This window comes from Diabrotica virgifera, chromosome 10 (genome assembly GCF_917563875.1).
Source record: "Diabrotica virgifera virgifera chromosome 10, PGI_DIABVI_V3a".
Lineage (NCBI taxonomy): Eukaryota > Metazoa > Arthropoda > Insecta > Coleoptera > Chrysomelidae > Diabrotica > Diabrotica virgifera.
Window position 1 is genome coordinate 33,155,727 of NC_065452.1, and position 24,429 is coordinate 33,180,155.

General features: G+C 32.4%; 1 protein-coding gene across 1 annotated transcript in view; it reads left to right on the forward strand.

Annotated features, from left to right (window-relative positions):
* LOC114337383 (carnitine O-palmitoyltransferase 2, mitochondrial) overlaps window positions 1-22,968 on the forward strand; it is a 74,425-nt gene extending 51,457 nt beyond the window's left edge. Inside the window, exon 5 of the mRNA XM_050663165.1 lies at window positions 14,598-22,968. Coding sequence (XP_050519122.1) covers window positions 14,598-14,727 — 130 coding nt within the window. The 3' untranslated portion in view covers window positions 14,728-22,968. The remainder of the gene's footprint in view (window positions 1-14,597) is intronic.
* Window positions 22,969-24,429: the final 1,461 nt, after the last annotated feature.

Here is a 24,429-nt window from a genome sequence, read left to right on the forward strand (position 1 = left end):
AGTGTTTTATACAAACAAATGTAATATTGTATATATTATAGTAGTATAGGATATAGCATTATATATAAATATGTAATAGTAATTGTAAGGAAAAATTAAATCTTTCAGCCCTAGGCCTTCACGGCCTGTTGAGCTTAATAAATAAATAAATAAAACACTAGAATACAATATGTACTTAAATCGACAAAATAACCAAAACAAAGGTAAAGGTACCTATTTGATATAAATATAAATACTTATTTAGTGTGAACATGTGAGTGAATCAAAATTAGACTAATTGCGCATGTCCGTGATTACCAGTTTGCAAAAAGTTCGGAAACTTTTCAAACTGTCAGAAACTAATCTCAAACTGATTAAATATTTCATGGAACAGTGTACTTTGTTGACTAGTAATCTGAGAAAATCTTGTTAGAACGGCGAAATTAATATTTCGCATACGTCTGACAGTCGGTGACAGCTGAAAACTTCTGTAGGAACACACTTTATGAAACCGGGTGAAGAAGAACAAATTAGAAAACACAAGTTTTATACTTTCATACAATTTTATTCAATTTCGAATTTAATCTCATAATTATTAAAGTTGTACTTCTTTAGGCACGAGGGTGAATTTTTACATTGCCTGGCGCATGCGCACATCGACAGTATGGTATTAGTCCCTACATCTTTTAAGTTATGTAGCGCAAATAAGGTGTGCGTGAAAAGGATATATTATTAGTGTTTTTAGTAAATATATTTATTATAATTTTTGTCTGTGGATTTGTCTTCCTCCTAATAAGTATTATTGAAAATGTTTATTTTCAATGAATGTATATGTCACCCAGAGCTACAGACATTGTTGAATAAGATAGCAGACTGCAGCGAAGAATATGAACTATCTTTGAACATAAAGAAAACTAAATTTATGGTAATATCAAAATCAACACGAAATGTCCAAAATTTATATTTACACAATGAAATTATCGATCGAGTTAGCAAATACAAATATTTAGGCACTTTCGTAAATGAAGACAACGATAGCTCAGCAGAAATCAAAATAAGAATAGAAAAAGCCAGATCCATATTCACTAAAATGAAGAGAGTGTTCTGTGGAAGAGATTTGAGTCTTGAAATGAAACTTCGCCTGATGAGATGTTACGTACTTTCTGTGCTGTTCTACGGAATGGAGTCATGGACGCTGAAAAAGATTGATATCAAAAAATTGGAGGCATTTGAACTGTGGATGTATCGCAGAATCTTGAGAATATCATGGACGGAGAGAGTCACAAACGTCGAGGTCTTGAGAAGAATGAATAAAGAAAAGGAAGTCATATTTACGATCAAAAAACGAAAACTGCAATACTTGGGACACATTACAAGAGGCGAAAGATATGAACTGCTTCGAATAATTATGCAGGGGAAGATAGCAGGAAAAAGATCCATAGGAAGAAGACGAAACTCCTGGCTAAAGAATCTACGGGAATGGTATAGCTGTAGCAACAACGAATTGTTTCGGTCAGCAGTTTCGAAAATACGTATAGCCCTGATGATCGCCAATCTTCGGAACGAAGATGGCACTTGAAGAAGAAGAAGAATCTGTCACCGTGATTGTAATTATGTCCGAGAAATGATCGACTGAATACAAAAACGGTGGTAGCTGATCGATAGAGCATTCGCCTAGGGATCGAGAGGTCACCTGTTCGAATCCGGACAAAGTCATACCTATCCTTTTTTTTTTAATTTTTGGTATTCTTTTTGTTCTTTCTAAAATTAGTTTAATATTTAAATACAATACAAAAAAACTGTTTAAAGTAGATAGGTATATTGATTTCGTTGAAATCATAATATGAAGTTATATTATATTATAATAGAAGTATAACTTCTTACGTGCGTACAAAGTACACACAGATTCTTTTTATACTCTTCTTACATTCATTTGCATTTTTGAAACTGCTACACGTAATAATTTGACTGTTGGTACATATTCTGAACCATTCACGAAGGTTTCGCGGCCAAAAAATTCTTCCTCGTGGTCCAACGATCTTTCCTTGCATTATAAGCTAAAGGAACTCATACCTTATACCTCTAGAGACACGACCAAGAAACTCAAATTTTCTCTCTGGCCAATAAACTCAAATAGTAAATATAATTTCAAGTTCAATATTCAAGAATCTTCAAATTCAAATTCAAAATTCAAATTCTTTATTTTCTTTCTGACAAACATAGTTTGTATATAATTAGTCATAAATATACATTGCTAAAAACTAAACACTAAACTAGACTAAACAAGACATAAAATGAAATGAATTTATAAACTAAATGAAATACAGCTAATATCTAAGATCTAAAAAATTCTTCGACTGTATAAAACACTTTTTCACACAAAAACTGCCTAAGATTCCTCTTAAACACATTTATTGAACTTGTGGACTTTACATCTGTGGGCAAATGATTAAACACCTGTAGCCCGTATACCCTAGGCGATTTAAATTTAATGTTACCTTTTGAAAATGGTATATAAAGTTTATTACAATATCTGGTATTTAAATTATGCATATCACCACTCGTTTTAAACTGATGTAAGTTATTAAAAATAAAAACACATAATTCAAAAATGTATAGACACGCCAATGTTAAAATTTTATATTTTTTAAAATATTCTCTACAACTAGTTAGTCGGGAGACACCAGCGACACAACGCAATATTTTCTTTTGTATGACGAAAATACCATTTGCATAACCAGACATACCCCAAAAACATATCCCGTATCTTAGCCTGGACTCCACGAGTGCATAATATATCATAATTAGCTGATTTTCCGTCAAAACATATTTTAAATTTCTAATTAGATAATTAATGGAACTCAACTTCGAAACAACCGCTCCACAATGCAACTTCCAATCAAAACTTTCGTCAATCGTTATTCCCAAAAACTTGACTGACGAGACCGTAGCTATTTGCATGTTGTTAAAAATAAACTGAAGATTTTGAAGGTATTTTTGTTTATTGTGAAAATGTATAACTTGCGTTTTTTCTGCATTAAGATGCAACGAGTTATCACAAAACCAAGAATATAAAGATGAAAGAAAATCATTACATTGATGTTGTAGGATTACGTTGGATTTGTTTGATAGAATAATTGACGTATCATCCGCATATATAGTGAAATTTACCGCTCTGTCCACTTGTACGATGTGGTTAATGTAGACTACAAAGAGAATTGGTCCTATTATAAATCCTTGGGGAACACCCATGTTTGTAGTAACAAGACTAGATCTACAACTGGTCACACAATCCTCGATCCTCATCTGCAGGCTCACATATTGTTGTCTATTGTTTAGAAATGACATAATCCACTGTAAAGAATTTCCTGTAATACCTATCTGTTTTAGTTTTTTAAATAATATTTCATGGTTGACACAGTCAAATGCCCTACTGAGATCACAAAATATTCCAATAGGACATTCGCCTGCATCAATCAAACTGGTTAAAGAGCATAAAATGCATGGACTGCCGTATTAGTAGATTTATTGTCTTGAAAACCATGTTGATTTATAGTTATGATATTAATGGTTTTTAGATATCCATTTAATCTCTTTAAATATCCATACTCAAATACCTTTGAAAATATACTGGGAATTGTTATAGGCCTATAATTGCTGACCAGTGTGGATCTCCTTTTTTTAAAATGGGAACTACTTTGCCTGTCTTTAAGTAATTAGGAAAATCCCCATTGCAAAAAGACAAATTGGTGAGATAAGTTAAAGGATTGATTATAAAAGGTAAAACCTTTTTCACCAAAAATGCAGGTATCTCGTCAAAACCACTAGAGGATTTGTTTTTAAGTTTACACTGCAGGAGTTCGATCAGTTCCTGCTCAGTAAATGGGTACAACTGAAAGAAATTTTCATGATCTGTAATAATTGACTGAATGTCTTTGTCTACTGTATTACATGGAATTTTCGACACGATATCAATGGGTGTATTTTTAAAAAATATGTTAAAAGTGGGGATCTGCCTCTTGGGGATCTGTAATTATATTATTGTCATCATACATTAAACAAGTATTAGCATTGTTATTAGCACTTTTTGAAAAATCATTGACAATTTTCCACGCGATTTTATTAGGATTATCAGACTAAGTAATGATTTTCTGGTAATAATCTTTTCTTGTTTTGGTCAAAAGTTTTCTATGTTTTTTCCTTTGTTGTTGATAAAAATCTCTAAGAATTGGTACTGCTCTTGATAATGCGTGTAAATCTCTTAATTCAAAACTCGATTTTCGCACTTCACTATTAATCCATTTATTTTTAGTTGTTTTGATTTTTTTCCTTGTTGATGGAAAGCTATTATTAAAATGATACAAAAAGATATTTATAAAAGCTTGAAATGCTAGATTAGTGTCTAAGATTCCATAAACACTATTCCAGTTTTCGTTAATGAGGTTAACGATAAAGTGATTTATCGAGTCCTCACCAAATTGTCTTTTTGCATAAAGTATGACAATTCCGTTTCAAAGTCAAGTTCCACCAAAACTGTTCTGTGATCTGATACAGTGTTTCGGAGTTCGAGAAATTTACAAATACATTGTCTAATGCTGTAACGCTGGTATCCGTGACCCTAGTTGGCCAATTAACAAGATTAAAATTAATATTAAAATTCAGTAAAACATTGAGTAGATTAACATGGTCGTTAGTCATATTTCTGGTATCTACATTAAAATCACCACATATTACAAAACGTATATTTGGTTTATATAAATAATTTAAAATACCTTCGAGGTTATTCAAAAAAATACTTAAATCACCAGATTGTAACAATTTAATATAACATATGAGTTATTTTTCTTGTCTTTGAAAGAAATAATACAAAATTCAGAATGTTTATCAACACAATATTGCTTTATCCTAGAGTTGAGTTTGTTATTAAAATTAAGACCTTTTCGAACCCAAATTCCTACGCCTCCTCCTCTTATTGAGTTACCTCCCAAATAACAACTTGCTAGGATAAAACCTTCAATGTTGACGTTCCCAATAGAATCATTTGATTCCCATAATTCCGTTAAACAGATAATATTTATGCACTTATGAGAATTAAGTTCTAAAATAACATCACATATTTTATCACTATTTATGCTTTGAATATTTAACAGCATTAAATTTGGAATAAAACTTACCCCTGATTTTGGGGTTGCCCCCGTAGGTATAAAAAACTATTTACACAAGCGTTCTTAGGCCATACTGCAGGATCCATTGCCTTCGTGAAGTGTTCTTGGTGTATCCGTACTTTGAAGGATGCATATAGTTCAGGATGACGTGAATTTATCCCCTCACAAATGACCTCTGGAAAATGAGGCTTTAGATGCTGTACAATGGAAGCAGCTGTTGCAGTTGGTTCTATTCTGTATACGTGGAGATCCACGAACTTAGGAGTACCTTTTATCGTGGTATCTGTACTTGTACCTACAATAGCTTGTCTCTGTCTTCTGCTTCTATGACGAACTTCTTCCCATCTGCCGTTGTCTGAAGAGCTGCCTTCTCCCAGGGAAACGATTGACGTCATAATTTTTTCTTGTTCCATGATAAGATCATTTTTCTTATTGGACGGTTGAGGAATCGATGTAGAGACGGTAGTTGACTTACATTTCCTGAACAATCTGTTCAGGAAACTCTGAGAATGTGCCTGTAGACCCACATTTCAAATGTCTCTTATCGTTTTAAGAAGTTCCTCATTTAGTGTCTAGATTTCCATACTGTATCATCATCATCATCTTGGTATCATCCAAGTATGGAAAACACATAACACCTTCTTCTTCTAATGGCTCTACCATTGTGAGTCTTGGCCTGCTTAACAATGTTCTTCCATTCTGCCCTGTCGGATACTTTCCTTCGCCACTGCTTGATGTTCCTGGTTTTAAGATCTTCCTCTAAGTCGTCTATCCATCTTTTACCTTCCTCTTGTTCTATTTCCTTGGGGCTTCCATCTCCGGATTACTTTTATAGCTCGATCATCTGGCATTATTTCTAAGTGACCATTCCAGTTTAGTATTGGTGACTTTACAGATCCAACAATATCTGAGCTCTGCATTAGTTCATCCATTTCGTGCTTAATTTTAATTCTCCATGAACCATCGCTGCAATAGGTTGGCCCCCATATATCTTTCTTAGTATTTTGCACTCAAATATTCTCAGTTGATTTTCATCGGTGGTTGAGAGGGTCCACGTTTCACATCCATATGTGGCCACTGGTCTAATTACTGTTTTGTAGATTCTAAGCTTAGACTCACGATTCAGTAAGTCACTTTTCATTAAGTCTTTGTGCGCATAAAAGCACTTATTACCGCTAAGGTAAAGATAACACCTAACTATTTTAATTCTTAGAGTCATAGAAAGGTACAGTTCTGTCAACCATTTTTTTTTTATTTTAACGAACACAGCTCGTGCGTGTTCAATACGTAGACGAATTTCTTCTGAATGTTGGTTAGTCTCGTTGATAATAGTTATAAGATATTCGTACCGCAAAACCGCTCAACGACCTGTCCACTAAAAACTAATTGTCCAAAATTGTTAATTTTTTTAAACGATCATTTTTGTTTTCCTGATTTTGATATATTTTGATATGTTTGGTAAAGAATGAGCCATAGCTTAACCATAGATTCCTGAGGTTAAAATAGGTCGATTTAAGCTAACTTACCTTAGTACAAAAGTTGATAATAACGTAAATACAGGGTGTCAAAGTTAAACTTTTATTTTATTTATTTTTGAATATTTCCTGACAGGCATGGGACAACAACACGAAATTTGGTAAGTGGTGCTGGTATTGTATAATCTACTTAATTATGTGAAACAAACGTTTCTGGCTAGTACCAGAGGCGTACGACAGGGGAACGTGAATGGTTGACCCTTCCCAAATTCTACGCCACTGACGGAATTGCTATTTTAGTGCAATTTTTTTATTTTCCAATACTTTCTATGTAAAAAACATACTCTTTATTCGTAACGATAAAGCCATTTGTTTTCGAGATATTTGAAGCTAAAAACGAAGGAGCATAAAACATTAATCAAAATAAGTGTGCCTTTTCATTTTTAACTTCAGATATCTCGAAAACTAACGACTTTATCGTTACGTATGAAGTTACGAAAATGTTATTATTTGCATAGAAAATATTATATATAATATATATAATAGCCCTACAGGCCTTAGAGGCCCTTGGCTTCGATAGTCTTGACTAATTTCTTCCACTTTTTGCGGTCCTGTACTTGTCCTCTCCAGTCTCTTGTACCCGTTTCTTCTAGGTCAGTTCGGACGGCATCAAACCACTTCCTTCGTGGTCTCCCTCTTCTTTTCTTCCCTTGTTCTCCTGCTGATAAAACTCTTAGGACGTTTCTTTCTTGTGGCATTCGTAAAACGGCCCAACCATCTAACTCTGTGCCTTGATTTTCTGAGTTATTTTAGGTTTCTTATACATCTCCATTATCTCCAGGTTTGTTCTTCTGCTCCATTCCCCATTAGTCTCCTTTATACCCCCAAAAATTTTTCTCAATATTTTTGTCTCCCAAATCTCTAGCTTCTTTTCTACTTTCTGGTTCATTGTCCAAGTTTCACATGCATACAGCACCGTTGGTTTCACTATTGTTTCATACGCTCGGATCTTGGCTGCCCTGGACACGTTTTTTGCCTTCGACAGTGCGTTTAATGAACCTACTGCTTTGCTACCTTTTAACAACCGTTTATCTATCTCTCTCTCGTCTCCTCTATTTGTAACTGTGACTCCAAGGTACTCAAATTCAGTTACTTTCTCAAATTTATAATCTTTGTCATTTGTCCTTAGAGTAATCCACTTATTTTCTTCAGCATTTTCTCCTCTCATTTCCATATACTTGGTTTTTCCTTGGTTTATAGTCAGGCCATATTTTTTTGCTTCTTCTTCAAATTGCTTGAACATTTTTTGAAGTTCTATTCTTGAACGCGTCAGAAACACCAAGTCGTCTGCAAAACCTATACACTGTTGTCTTCTGTTAAGAATCGTGCCGCTTGTGTGGATATTGGCTCCTCTAATTATATTTTCTAGTACTAGATTGAATAAGTCTATTGACGGGGGGTCCCCTTGTTTTAATCCTATGTTGACGTTAAACTGATTTGAAAAACTGCCTTCTATCATGACTTTATTGACTGTGTTGGTTAACGTCATTTTAACTAATCGTATCAGTTTCTCTGATATTCCTAGTGCTCTCATTGCTTCGTATAGCCCGTTTCGTGAGATAGAGTCGTAAGCCTGTTTAAAATCGATAAGAGCATATGTAAGCCTAGATTTTGTTCATAACTATTGTTTTGTAATAACTTTAGCAAAAAAATTTGATCGGTTGTTCCTCTTCCCTGTCTGAAACCAGCCTGGTATTCTCCTATTATCTCTGATTCATAAGCTTTCAATCTAGTTCTTATAATTTTTGCTAATACCTTATACACCACTTCTAACAGTGCGATTCCTCTGTAATTTTCACATATGGTCTTATCACCTTTCTTGTGAATTGGGCAGATGAGTGCTGTGTTCCATTACTCCGGCATTTTTTCGTTGTCCCATATTTTCTTTATAAGTCCAGCTATTTTATGCTGCAGTATATTTCCTCCTACCTTTAATATCTCTGCTGGAACTCCGCTTTCTCCGGCACTTTTATTGTTTTTTAGGTACAATTACCGTTATTATCTCCCTTTCTGTCGGTGCATGTGTTTGTTGTGGTTCCGCTTCTTGTATTTGTTGTTGTTCGATTTCTTGCCCTCGCTGTTGCATTTCTGTTTCTGTTTGGGCTTTATCGTTTAATAATTCTCCGAAGTATTCTGCCCATCTATTCAATTTTTCTGTCTTGTCTCCCAGCAACATACCATCTTTATTTCTGCAAAACATTGTGCATTTATTTTGAGTCCCTCGTGTTTTTTTTACTCCTTGATAAAAATTTTTAACTTCTTTTTGGACATAGTTTTCTTCTATTATTTCTAGTTGCTTTTCCAGTGATTTTCTCTTCTTTTGCCTACATAATCGCTTAGCTTCTCTTCTCTTTTCTTTATAATACTCGTTACTTTTTTCTGTGTTGTTTCTAATATTTTCCATTTTTGTGTTGTTTCTCTGCTCTAGAATTCTTTTGCAGTCCTCATCAAACCATTGTTCTCTCTTTTCTTTTTCTGCTTTCCCAATGCTTAGGTCTGCCGCTTCTATCACAGCTGCTTGTATTAGTTCCCATTCCTCTTCTATGTTCCCAGTTCCTTTTCTTGGTAGCTTGGGAATTTCTTGCTTAAATTTGACTATTGTCAATATATGATCGCTATCCGCGTCTGCTCCTCTGTAACTTCTACAATCAGTCACAGATCTGTTGTGTTTTCTTTCAATGAGGACATGGTCTATTTGGTTTCTCGTTTTCCCATCAGGAGAGATCCAGGTTATTTTGTGTATATCTTTAATAGAAAATATTGGAGAATCTAAAAGTTATGCTAAAATAGCAGTTTCATCACTGGCGTTGAATTTGGGAAGGGTCAACTATTCACTTTCCCCTGTGGTACGCCTCTGGTATTAACCACAAACGATTATTTAACATAATTTAGTAGGGTGTACAGTAGCTACACTTTCTGCCAAGTACCATAAGGATATGTCAAATAGTTTTATAGTACCGGGCACACATAGTGCTTAAAGTTTTAAATAAAGAATAAATTATTAAAACAAAAGAATACTTTAAAATAATTTGACATATCCGTGTCATACTTGGCAGAAAGTGTATGAACTGTACACCCTACTAAATTATGTTAAATAATCGTTTCTGGCTACTACCAGAGGCGTACGACAGGGGAAAGTGAATGGTTGATTTTGCGATGAGGAGCGATGGCTCCTTCGTTTTTAGCTTCAAATATCTCGAAAACTAATGGCTTTATCGTTACGAATGAAGAGTATGTTTTTTACATAGAAAGTATTGGAAAATCAAAAACTTGCACAAAAATAGCAATTCCGCCAGTGGCGTAGAATTTGGGAAGGGTCAACCATTGACGACTCCCCGTCGTACGCCGCTGGTAGTAGCCAGAAACGTTTGTTTAACATAATTTAGTAGATTGTATAATACCAGCACCACTTAGCAAATTTCGTGTTGTTGTCCCATGCCTATCAGGAAATATTCAAAAATAAATAAAATAAAAGTTTAACTTTGACACCCTGTATTTCGGTTATTATCAACTTTTGTACTAAAGTAAGTTAGCTTAAATCTACCTATTTTAAGCTAAGGAATCTACGGTTAGGCTATTGTCCATTCTTTACCAAACACCCTGTATAAACCGCGCGTAATACTAACCATAAATGTTTTATCAAAGGGTCTCTGGAGGTCTTCCAAATTTTTAGCTATTATAGCTGTATCATCAGCATATCTGATGTTGTTGACAAGAACTGCGTTTATCCCTATTCCAGTTGACTCCTCTAATGCTTCACGGAAAAGATATTCAAAGTATAAATTGAATAGCATTGGCGAGAGAATACGTCCCTTCTGAATACTTATTTCTTCTGACCAGGAGCCTAGTTTTTATATAAGATTTCCAGCAGTTGTTACGCTTCACATTGTCAAAGGCCTTAGTGTAGTCAATGAATCAGACATACATAATCTTGGTTGACATCTGTGCATCTCTGTTCCAGTACATTAAAGGCAAACAGGGCTCCTCTGGTTACCAAACCATTGCTGAATCCGAACTGTGTATGTGATGTTTCACTTTGACATTTGTTGTAAATTCCCAGGGTTCTCAGCCCAGTTTAGCCATCGGGTTTACACAATACGCCTAGAAGCTTAGTCCTAGTACCTGGATATTTACTCCATCTATCTCGGATACAACGTTGTCCAGTTTTCCTAGTTGATACAGACTTCTAATATTCTAAGCAGCTATTTGAATATCATTAGGATTTTTAGGACTAGGCGGGATATATAGGGTGGAAGGCAAAATTATTTCTGTCCTTGTTTTAAAAAATTATAAAAAACGCTGAGACCCGTCGGTTTGTATATATCAATGTGAGCTTCATCACACAGCCAAATTTGTCCACTGTCGGACATAGGCCTCCTCAAGATGTCTCCACCCTTCTTTGTCCTGGGCAGCTGCAATCCAGTTTGTCGCTATTCTCTTAATATAGTATATTCTATTAATATAGATAGATGGACCCATCTGGTAGGTGGTCTTCCACGACTTCGTTTGTCCGCCCTTGGCCGCCACCCTAAGATCTTCGTTGTCCATCTGTTGTCTCTCTGTCTTGCGACGTGTCCTGACCATTTCCTGTGCGCTTAAACATATTTAAATGTGCAGAATAATTTAGCAAGCCTATCATAGTCTGTAAGCTTTATTTTTAATGGAATATCCTGTATATTTTGATATCTTTTAAAGCTGCTTAACAACCTGATTTCAACGAAGTGTATCATGTAGGGTGTTTTATCAACAATACAGGGTGAAACTTTGAAATTATAAAGTATAGAAACCACTTATAGAATATAATTATTTGTGTCTTTACTTTAAAAATTTATAAAAAACGCTAGGACACGTTAATTTTTAAATTCAAATGGGTGCTTTATAAACATTTAAATATACGAGGTGATTCACGTAACTCCAGCAATGTCCATGATCTTTAGTTTTAATAAAACACCCTGCATATTTTTATGTTTCTAGAAGCTACTTGACAACCTCATCTTAAAAAAGTGTATTATGTAGAGTCTATTAAGAATAATAATAATATCACACTTTAAATAAGGGTATTATTTTTTTAAATTAGCTAAATAAAAACATCAATTCTCTAAACTAGATGTCAATATAATGGGTTTTGTATTAAATTTAATGTATTGACGAAATTTATAAATAATTTCAAAATTTTACCTTGTATTATTCATAATAGACCCTTATAATACACTTTTTTGAGATGAGGTTGTTAAGTAGGTTCTAAAAACATAAAAATATACAGGATATTTCATTAAGATTAAAGATAATGGACTATGCTAAATTTGCGTGGATCAACCTATATATTTAAATTTATGATTATAAACCTCTCATTTCAATTTAAAAGTGGACGTAACCTAGCGTTTTTTATAATTTTCATACTTTTTACTTGCAAAATATCACCCAATATCATTCATAATACACACTACTAATATAGTTTGTCAAAATCAAATTGTTAAGCAGCTTTTAAAACTGTAAAAATGTACAGGGTATTCCATTAAAAATAAAGCTTATGAACTCTGCTGGACTCGCGTGAATCACCCTGTACATTAAAATTTATGTTTAAAAATCGCCAAATTATATATATCTAAAAATCGACGGGTGTCAGCGTTTTTTTATAATTTTTTAAAACAAGGACAGAAATAATTTTATACCATAAGTGCTTTCCACACTGGACCTAGGGACTGCTTCCTAGGGGAGCTAGAGCTATTTGAAGATGGCGTCTGGTAATTAGTTTTTCTTAAATACCTCCAGAACGCTTCTATTTAGAACAACGAAAATTAATCTCGTATTTATCTTTCAGATATAAATCGATTCCATCCGTTGCGAATTTCTAGTGCCGGTCATAGGCGTCCGTTTTGGGTAGGGCAAGGGTTATTTTATCGCATAACTTTTTTGTCTTTAATTTTTAAGCATTTTTGACTCTGTATTATTAAATTGTGAAGTATTCTAGTACTAAAAGTTACTCTTGTTTTAAGTTGGTAAAATAGACAGTTTTTTTTTTTGAAAATTTATTTTCAATTTTTTTTCTAATTCAAGAAACGAAAAATTTTCTAATCGATTTTTCTAGAAAACGGTGTGTCCTACCGACTTAAAGGAAGAGTACCTTTTAGTCCTAGAATACCTCACGATTCAATAATCCAGAGTCAAAAATGCTTAAAAGTTAGAGACAAAAAAGCTATGCGATAGAAAAACCGTTGCTCTACCCAAAACGGACGCCTATGTACTAGAAATTCGCAATAGATGGAATCGATTTGTCCCTGGAAGATTAATAATCTTACCAAATTTCGTTATTTTTAATAGAAGCGTTCTGGAGGTATGTAAGAAAAACTAATTACCAGACGCCATTTTCCAAGAGCTCTAGCTCCCTTAGGAAGCATTTTCGGACTAAGTGAATTTGATTAAATTGTCTTAAAATTATCTGAGGAATCTCCTGTCTTCGTTTGTCGGTAGAGTTTCTGGACACCCTGTATAGGGTTATGGATCATGAGTTTTACAGCATGGTATGGTAAAATCTCATGAGCTGGCGTGGGGGCAGGGTCGCTAACCCCTGAAGTAGGTCTATTTTTACAGGGATCGTGGCAAGTACCTACCCGCTACCCCAATTATTTATTGAAAGCTTTTATTCCTCTGTTACGACACTGCATTGTCATAAACTATATCATATTATGTTAATTATACAGGGGTCTGCACAAGTCAGGCAAAAGATTAAAACGAAGCATGTTCGTGCTTCAGACAGTTGTGTCGGTGTCATGATAGTACGTGGGCGTCGAACTACGTGGCGTGTGTGCGGGAGTACCTTAATGTTCATTTTGGATAATGGATGTGCAGACGAGGAATCGTTGAGTGGCCCACACGGTCATGTGACCTGACACCCTGGGATTTCTTTCCGTGGGGCCTTCTCAAGAACCGCGTTTTTGCAAGAGGACTGCGCACCATTCCCGACCTACGAATTGCAGTTGAAAAAGAATTTGAAAGTCTTCGCGGACAGCTTGACGTACTTTGCCGAACCTGCCCCTCCGTTGCGAAACGTTTCAATATTAATCAAGATGGGCATCAATTTTAACACTTACAGTAACCTTTTTTCGAATCCCTTTTTTTTGTAAAAATTCATTTTGACGCTACATATTTTTCTCTAAATGCAAATTTGTTGCCTGACTTATGCCGACCTCTGTATCGAGTGGTATCGATGTCTTAGTGTTCGAAAATGACATTTTGGTGGTTTTAGTTTGAAAACCTTGTATCTCACGATTTACAACTGTTATAAAAAATCCAAATACTCTAGACTATTTTCTACAGCCGAAAAAAGAAACCACGTATATCAATTGCTCTCTTGATTTAGTGTGAATACCACGTATATTTATAACCAAGAATTTGGTACTTAATTTGGAGTGTTTGTTTCAGAGATTCGACTTTTTTGTGAACAACAAAAGGTATTCCGGCATATAGAAACATTTTATGAACCTTAAATCAAAAGATTTGTATTGTATCGACCTAGTATTTGGAGGTGTGCAATAAGCTATGAAAAATGAAAACCTCGTAAATAATAATAAACATAACCTCATTTGAGATGAAAAACACGTATATCCAGATATACGAGGTTATCATAGTTACTTGGGCAAATGCTCTATATACTGCAAGGATATTTACGTGTTTTTCATAGTTAATATTTGTATTTCCAATTTAATAGCATTTAACACTTTTAGCTCTGTGCCAATATCAGATATTTGTCTCAATGTGCTCGAATTAGAAATACGTAACGTAATTTTTGTTTTTAGGTTATATTATGCAGAAAATCAGTTTTTTGCCTCTCCTGTAAAATTGTAATTTAATGAGATACGAGGTTTTCACACTAAGCCATCGGTATGCTTCTTTTTGTAATCTAAAATTGATTTTTCAGGTACATAATCAAGGACGATGAACTTGGGGTGCTAGTAACAAGTTACCCTCCATACCATCGCAGCTCGGACTTTATTGAGTCATTAAAGGGAACATTTGATGAACTTGTTTACCTACTTCAGAAAGACTAATATATTTATAATCAGTATTATAGCGGAATGGTGATAAGCAAAATGGTGGAAATTCCGCATGGATATTTTTTATATATTTACAAGTTTTTACCACTTTTACTTTTATATATTATATTAATAATTGAAGCTGGCTGGGAAAATAGTAGTTGCTGTTGAATAAAATAATGAATTTTTCTCTATTAACAGTATTTTTTCATGCCTTCAGAGTTATCATCTATTTTAACATATAGGTTAGCGAAAAAATATGGAAACACGGTAATTACTATTAAACCAATGAATATACAGGGTGGTTCAACTTATTCGCGTCGGTGTCTGTACGGAAAATTTCTTCACAGAAATATACAGGACCATTAATACTACAATCCAAAAATAATATGAATTATACAGGGTGCTCCAAAAAAGAGTGGTATACCAAAGTTATATTTTTTCTTATGGAATACCCTATATCTGATGACATTATTGAATTAACCTTAAAAAATAAACTATACTTTGATAAGGGTTCCCTATACCTAAATACAGGGTGTTTTGATTTATTTCGATTTTTATAAAAATGTAAGGTTTTAGAAAAAAATAAATATCTACGAATCTAAGAATCAGTAACAAATTCTTTCTTGGATCTTAATAATAGACTATTTAGCATACTTAAACAGATGCTTATTGCAACAAAGTTTCTTACAAGGTGGTCAAAATATGAGATTGTTCTATTAACAAATTCAAGCTGTAATAACTTACTTATTTTAAATGGAACACCCTGTATCTTACTAGTCTATCGCGTAGAAAATTTACTTAGCTTTCAATTTGTATTAGGGTTTCCTATACCTATCTTTTTACAGGGTGGTCAAAATATTAGATTGTTCTATAACAAATTCAAGCTGTAATGACTTACTTATTTTAAATAGTACACCCTGTATCTTACTAGTCTATCGCGTAGAAAATTTATTTAGCTTTCAATTTTTACTAGGGTTTCCTATACCTATCTTCCTTCATTTTTTAAATATTTAAAGATTTCCTAATTTGTAAGCTTTAAAAATTAGTAAGTACCTATGTATATCGTGGTTATGTACAACACATCACCAACACCGGCAATATACTTAGACAAGATACTGTCATTAATAAAATTTTCATTGTTATCATGTAATCACACAGAGTGTTTTATTATTTTAGTTGATTTTGGCCTACATGTGACATTGAATAATATGTTTATATTTATATTAAACTGCATACCCTATATTAGATGCCGTATTCTGGAAGATATTTAAATTATTATATTTCATTTCGTGTAAGTATTTTCCATATCTTAAACCGACGGTTATTAATTTAAGAACACCACTTTTTGTTTGAATCTTTGAATCGCAATTACAAACAATTAAATGCAATGGCTACTATGACGAAAACGAGCGTATTGTACAAAAATATGTAAAAATGGGTATTTACAGAATAACATGAGAATTTATATTTACAGAATAACATGTGTATTGAGAGTGTTTACATGGAATTGAAGAGATTTTAAATATCTTCCACTATAAAAATAGAATATCGAGTATGTCATTTAAAATCAGAACACTCTGTGTGATTAAATGATACAAATGTGAATTTGATTAATGAAAGTATCTTGACTAAGATAGTTAAGTATATTGCCGGTGTTGGTGATGTGTTGTAAATAACCATGACATAGGTATCTACTTAATTCTAATTTTTAATGCTTACAAATTAGTAAATCTTTAAATATTTGAAAAATTAAGGGAGATAGGTATACGAAACCCTAACAAGAATTGAAATTTAAGTAAATTTTCTACGCGATAGACTAGTAAGATACAGGGTGTTCCATTTAAAATAAGTAAAAGATAAAAAAGATCAAGGCAGGTTTTGTTTATATTTGATTCAGAGTTGGACCACCATCTCCATATAGCTATTTCAGCATCCTTATGCCTCATCAGTGAAGCTCAGAAGTCTCAACTCTAAAATAAGTAAGTTATTACAGCTTGAATTTTTGTTAATAGAACAATCTAATATTTTTACCACCCTGTAAAAAGATAGGTATAGGAAACCCTAATACAAATTGAAAGCTAAGTAAATTTTCTACGCGATAGACTAGTAAGATACAGGGTGTTCCATTTAAAATAAGTAAGTTATTACAGCTTGAATTTGTTAATAGAACACTCTCATATTTTGACCACCCTGTAAGAAATTTTGTTGCAGTAAGCATCTGGTTAAGTATGCCAAATAGTCTTTTATTAAGATCCAAGAAAGAATTTGTTACTGATTCTTAGATTCGTATTTATTTTTTTCTAAAACCTTACATTTTCATAAAAATCGAAATAAATCAAAACACCCTGTATTTAGGTATAGGGAACCCTTATGAAAGTATAGCTTATTTTTTAAGGTCAATTCAGTAATGTCATCAGATATAGGGCATTCCATAAGAAAAAATATAACTTTGATATACCACTCTTTTTTGGAACACCCTGTATAATTCACATTATTTTTAGATTATAGTATTAAAGGCCCTGTATATTTCTATGAAGAAATTTTTTTTAAATATCAAGTGGTTTTCCGTACAGAGACCGAGGCGAATAAGATGAACCACCCTGTATATTTTTGAAATTCTAGGATCGTGAATGAGATGATATCCTGTATTTTCTAGAGAACATTTAAATGTTGTTCTGAAGCTATTTCCTTGTGGCATTTTTGTAATCAGCTATTCTAAATGGGAAATAGCCGCAATTAGCTAATTTTGGCTTATTTCCCATTTAGAACATTTAAACTTATGTGACGTCAGCGTTTAGCGTATCGCCGTCATCTTGTTTTTGAAGTTATACTTACATTGAGTAAATTTATATGTGCGCGAATTCATCAAAAGTCTTGGTCCTGAGCGCAACTGAAACGTTACAACGTGCTCTGATTGGGTAATTACAATGAACTGTCAATAATTGTTCAATATGTCGGTTATGAGTACATAAACAAATGTGTATATTAGTTTTTATTGTTGTGAGGGCAGAGAAAAAAGTAAGATTAAAATTATAGTGACATTTTAAACAGTTTTTAAAAGCAACAGGTACGTAATTCTAAATGTTTCTAATTCTAAATGTTTCAGTATCGTAATAAAAAATTACATAGTTAGGTGCCTACCTATTTGGAAAATGTAAAATAAACCTACCTAGTATGTAATGCTTTGATTTACATAATTTGATTATCAACAAATTTTCTACCAATATTCATCTAATATTGTTTTCTTACTCTATGTTTTGTTGTATTTTGATATTTAAATTCCACAAAAATCAAACTAATTTGGTTAAATTTAGAACTGTCAAAAGTTTAAAACGTTCAGTTGGTCTATCTTCCAACATGATGCATATGTCTCCGTAGCCAAAATCTAAAGATGCTTGAATTTCAAAACCTACCGTGCCAATGTGCGCGGGTTCAATCCCCAATACAAACTTTTATTTTTTTTTATACATTTTATGATTGTAAATATATTATTAGGTACATAACTTTTTTTCAGAAAATACGTATTTAGTTAAAATTTTTCCATTAATTATTGTTCGGAAATCATTTGTGGCATTTTTCAATGTGTTTGTGTGTGTTTTATTTTTTTAATTTTTGGTATTGTTTTAATAAAAAAATTTTTAAAAGTAGTTAGTATTAAAATTAGTTTAATATTTAAATAAAATATAAATAAACTGTTTAAAGTATATTAATTTTGTTGAAATCATAATAATAGAAGTATAACTTCTTACGTGCGTACAAGGTACACACACATTCTTTTTTTTAAATGGCTGCCTAGGTCGAGTAATATATCAAGAAAAGCTTATTATTTTTTCCTCTTCAGCAATACCAAAATTTAATAGAGTTTATCATATTACTTATGATAAACTCTATTAAATTGCAATTTTATTAATCCATTTTTATTTTTCACTATTCTTGGTACACCACTGATGATAGATAATCTAAAACAAAAACCAGTAGTAGGCACTGAAAAATGTCAAAAACATTTTGTACACAATAAAATGTCAAATTTTAAATTAGTCTTACTTAGTTAAAAGTAATTTAAGAATAATGCCAAAATTATCAGAAAGATAACGAATCCAGGCATGGGCGCCCATATCCATAAGCAGGGGGGGTCATGGCCCCTCTGGCTTTTCGGGTGCTTTCAGGAGCGTCATTTGAAATTTTGATAGGGGGGGCAAGCATTATGTATACAATACATTTATATGCAAACATAATACAAAATTGAACAATTTTTTGTAAATTTCAGTCATTTTCAGGGTCAGGGGGGCAAATGCCCCCCCTGACCCAATCAAATGACGCCCCTGGGTGCTTTAAGCTCTATATCGTTATCCAAAGTATACATAAGGTAATGTGCAACATCTTCACGTCTGCCCCCCCTAAAAATTTTTATATGGGCGCCCGTGAATCCCGATACTAATGTTAATTGGTTATGGTGATATAAAACGTACTAATGAAGAAGTTAACTCTTTAACAATTTAAATATTGGAAGATCTCTTATAAATAGTTCAATGGTTTCCAAACTTTTTGTGGATATTGTGTTCGAATCTCCTCCATCCAGTGTGGAGTGGAATCTGGCCAGTATCAGCAATTGTGTCTGTTAACAGTACCGTTCAAGCAGAATGGCGTTTCATCACTAAGTACAGGGTTATCTTTGTACGCAAGTAAGAAGTTATACTTCTATTATATGATTCCAACGAAATTAATATATGTACTTTAAACAGTTTATTTATATTTTATTTAAATATTAAACTAATATTAATACTTACTACTTTCCAAACATTTTTATTAAAACAATACCAAAAATTTAAAAAAATAAAATAATAAAACACACAAACACATTGAAAAATGCACCAAAGAAATGATTTCTGAACAATAATTGTTGGCAAAAATTTTAACTAAATACGCATTTTCTGAAAAAAAAATTATAAACAAATATATTCACAATCATAAAATGTATAAAAAAAAATTAAAGCACTCATGGGAGTGCCGACAGAAGTGAAAACTTCTTATAGTACCTATATAAATTACGAGTTCAATGCTTTTCCCCATCCAAAAAGAAGTGCTATAGCTATATATACTGACCCTCTGGAAGTTGTCACCTAAACTCTGCCATGTAAGGTTCTACCTACAATTTCCCAACCAATATGGTTGATGTCATGTGATGCCAGGTGTTAATCTGGAAATATTTTTAACATCCTTTAAAATCGGATAATATAATGTAACCCCAACTGTTTAAAATCAATTTAAGGGGTTTTACCCGTACATTTTGGTGGCTTAAAGCATGTAAACCTGTAAGTATAACTACCTATTCACTTTTTTACCTTTGTCAAAATTTAACCTCACGTTTGTTTTACTTATAGAGTTATACTTATTTTAGGTGATAACACTGATGATGGAATATTGATTCCGAAATCGTTTTGTTGTGATACAGCCCTTTTTAGGGATTTTAAATATACCTTTTACAAGATAAGGTTTTTATTTTTTTTTTTATTAAATTACTTTTAAACACTGCATACGGCAGATGTCAAATACAAGTAAGACTAATTTAAAACTTGACATTTTATTGTGTACAAAATGTTTTGAACATTTTTTCAGTGTCTGCTACTGGTTTCAGTTTTAGATTATCTATCTATCAGTGATGTACACTTCGCGTCAAAAAAAAACTGGTACAACTCTTATAACCGAAAATCGTGTTTTTCAAGTTGTGTAAGTTGATCTTGTCACAAGTGTCATTCTAATTTCTAGGGCAACGTTGCTAGTTCAACGAAAATATTATATCAAACTAGGTAAAAACGGGGCTGAGCGATAGACCGCATTTTTTAATATACTAAAAACAAAAACTAAAACAATGGTAATTTTCCGTCATCTCAATTAAGTATCCATACATTGATTCGTGTTTTATTATAATTTATGAAAATATTTCAATTCAAAAATAATGATAGATATAAATCTTGACATGACTTTAAATTATTATGTTTAATGTCAAATCGAGAGGTGTGATTGGTTTCTCGTAAATTGTACGACAAAACTGCATTAAGTTGTGTAGAATAAATAAAACACAGTGGAAAAATTAAAAATTAAATTTGAAATTAATACAAAATGAATAACTTCTACAGTGAACAAGTATGGAATTTAAATATATGTATTACAATTCGAAATATACATTTTGAACGTTATATTTTTGTATTTAGATTTAGTGCAATTCCGTTATCTGTGATGGCAACAACGAAGTGATTCACGAACAATAATTGTCAGTCTGAACACAGGTTTACATTGGGAGAAAAAAAGTGTACCAGTTTTATATGACGCGAAGTGTACCAAGAGTAGTAAAAAATAAAAATGGATTAATAAAATTGCAACTTAATATAGTTTTTCATAAGTAATATGTACTTTTCTGGTATTGCTGAAAAGATGAAAAAATAAGCTTTTCTATTTATGCCTAGGTTGCTATTCTATTCTATTCTGCCTAGGTTGCCATTTAAAATAATAAGATGGCGGCGATATGCTAAACTCTGACGTCACATAAATTTGAAATGTTCTCTAGAAATTGCAGAATATCATCTCATTCATGATCCTAGAATTTCATAAATATATTCATTGGTTTCAGATAAATTACTGTTTCAATACTTTGTCGCTACCCTGTATGTTTTAAGTATATTTTGAAAGTATTTATCACTAACAGGATGTATTGGCCAAAGTAAGTATTTCACATATCATTTTACAGTTTTTGAAGTTATACTTCTTTAGGCGCGGTTGAGATTGAGGGTGAATTTATATTGATCTGCGCGCATGCGCACACCGACAGCATGTTATTAGTCGTTATACGGGCTCTGATTTGGTGTTGAAATGATCTGTCAATAATAAATAATTGTTCAATATGAAGGTAAGCAAATGTATAATATATTAGTTTTATTGTTGTGAGGACAGAAACAAAAAAGTTTATAATTGTAGTGACATTTAAATAGTTTTTAAAAGCAACAGGTACGTAATAATTGTAAATGTATCATAGGTACCTACCTATTTGAACCTACCAAAATACATAGTATGTAATACTTTTATTTACATAATTTGATTACCATCAAAATTTCTATCAATGTTCACCTAATATATTGTTTTCTTACTCTATGTTTTGTTGTATTTTTTCAATTCTAAATCATTTCAATTCAAAATCAAAATAATTTAATTTAATTCAAAAATGTCAAAAGCTTAATCCGTTTAGTTAGTCCATCTTCGCACATAATGACACATTGCCTCCGTGGCGAAGCGTTTAAGGCGAATGAACCCCAATATACCAACCGCGCTGATAGTTGGTTCGAATCCCAATAAAAACTTTCAGTTTTTTATTTTTTTATACATTTTATGATTGTAAGTATATTTATTATATAATTTTATTTTCAGAAAATACGTATTTAGTTAAAAAAAATTTCCGACAATTAATGTTCAGAAATCATTTGTGGCATTTTTAATGTGTTTGTGTGTGTTTTATTCTTTTATTATTTTAATTTTTGGCACTGTTTTAATAAAAATGTTTGAGAAGTAGTAAGTATAAATTAGTTTAATATTTAAATAAAATATAAATAAAAAGTATATTAATTTCGTTTAAATCATATAATAGAAGTATAACTTCTTACGTGCGTACAAAGTACACACACATTCTTTTTTTTTTAGTTCAATGCTGAACATACGTCTGCTCCAGTCTTTCTCTATTTGGAGATTGAGACACATCTATTTTATTGCGATTTTTTAAATCATGTAACTATCATGCATTTTTATTCATATACTACATTATTTGTCCTCTGTAGGTCTCCACCTACAAGATTTATTACGATTTTTATTGTAGTTCTGCTCCTTAGATCTTCTTCTACGAGTTGATCGTCATAATAATCATTTAACTTAAATTAAGTTACTCTCAGAATTGACATATTTTTTCAATGCTTGATGTTTATATTTGGATTAACAGAATGCATTTGCAGTTATTTTTATTTGGTGTGTAAGGTGACGCAAAATGCGTGCCTATTGTTGCATTTATAATACGAACACCACATAAAACTATTAACTATTTTTCCCAGTCAGCATTGATCAATATCCCATTGGTCCCAAGTGCCTTTTTAAAACAAGAGTGCTGTACTTTCTAGTTTTAAGAAGACTGTTATAACTACGAATGTTATATTTAAAATGTTTAAAATACTTTAGGGAGTGTTATTTTTCGTTTAATATAAAATTATATTACAATATCTTGTTTCCTTTTTGTTTTTGTTTCCTTTATTGTACAAAAAAGCAAATGAGAATTAGAGTGTACTTTTGTTTTCAAATTTGCTAAACCCAAGTAGCTGACATATTTCCAAATTGTAATGCTAGTTTTTTTAACACACATAAAAAATTAGAGAATTAACTCAAAACAACAGAAAAAGAAAAACGGGAATACTTAAATGTACAAATTTGAAACTTGTGTTGAATTCTATCGAAAAATTAAAGAGAGGGACAGAATACATAAATGAATTAGTATTCAAATACAATAGAACAGAGCAGATGGTAGTAGAAGATCATAATATGATTTTAAAGGTATTAAAAGAGGAAATTAAAAAAGGCAATATGGTGAAGCAGTGCGTCCAGAAAAATCCCAGTAGAAAACTTAAAATGCATAAATGATGAAACCTTAGCGCTGTTTCACATTATAAGAATTCCAATGGTGGCTCATGTAATCATATGGAGCCTTTCTCACTAGACGGTGGTTGGAACCGTCCCTCGCTTACAACAACAGACGGCAGCTGTGCTGTCTTTACGCACCCAGTAATATAGCGGACTTTGCATCCTTTCATATGATACTGTCGTTAAGTCTCACGAAGGTAGTTTTCTTGGTTGTCTGGTACATTATATTCATTTACACTTTATGACTGTTTGAAGTAGGTGCATATATTTTATATTATGATATCTCAGATTGATAGTTATTAATTGAAGCGAGACCTGTTCTTTGGGACAAAATAGAAATATATGAAGATAGAAATTTGACGAGAAATGCTTGAAATGGTGTATGCCGTGTACTTAATAGTGAATTTGACGAATTAGGTAAAAAACACATTTGGTAAGTACAGCAAAATGATTTATATGTTACTGATAACAACAATAATTAAAACTGCTAAGTATATAGAGGGTGTTCCATCAATATGTGTAAATATAAAAATATATAAATCGTATCTTTTGCGTTATTAGGATGGACCCAATGAATTCGGTTCCTCTTATTTCTCTTTCTTCGACTATAAAGTAACCACTACGCTATAATTTGATTTCGCTCCATATAATATAACTATACCTTTTATTCTACGAAATTATATTTAGTTTTATAGGGTAAACGACTCGGTAAAGACTGAAGTAGGGCGGCGGTCACGTCTTTAAACATTTAAAACTAGGGGAACAACATTTAAAAGTGAGTGGATGACAGAGGGTCTTTTAAATTCTGTTCATGAAAAACATAGATTGTAATGTTGTTCTGAAACTGTTTCCTTGTGGAATTTTTGTAATAAACTATTCTAAATGGGAAATAAGCCACAATTTAACTAAAAAAATAATTTTATTAACGTTTCGACGCCCAAATCGGATGTCGAAAGTCGTGTTCGCAAATTATGCTTGAAAATAATACATGATGACAAATGACAGAATACCTAAATACCTTGGCAATTTTTTTAATATAAAATG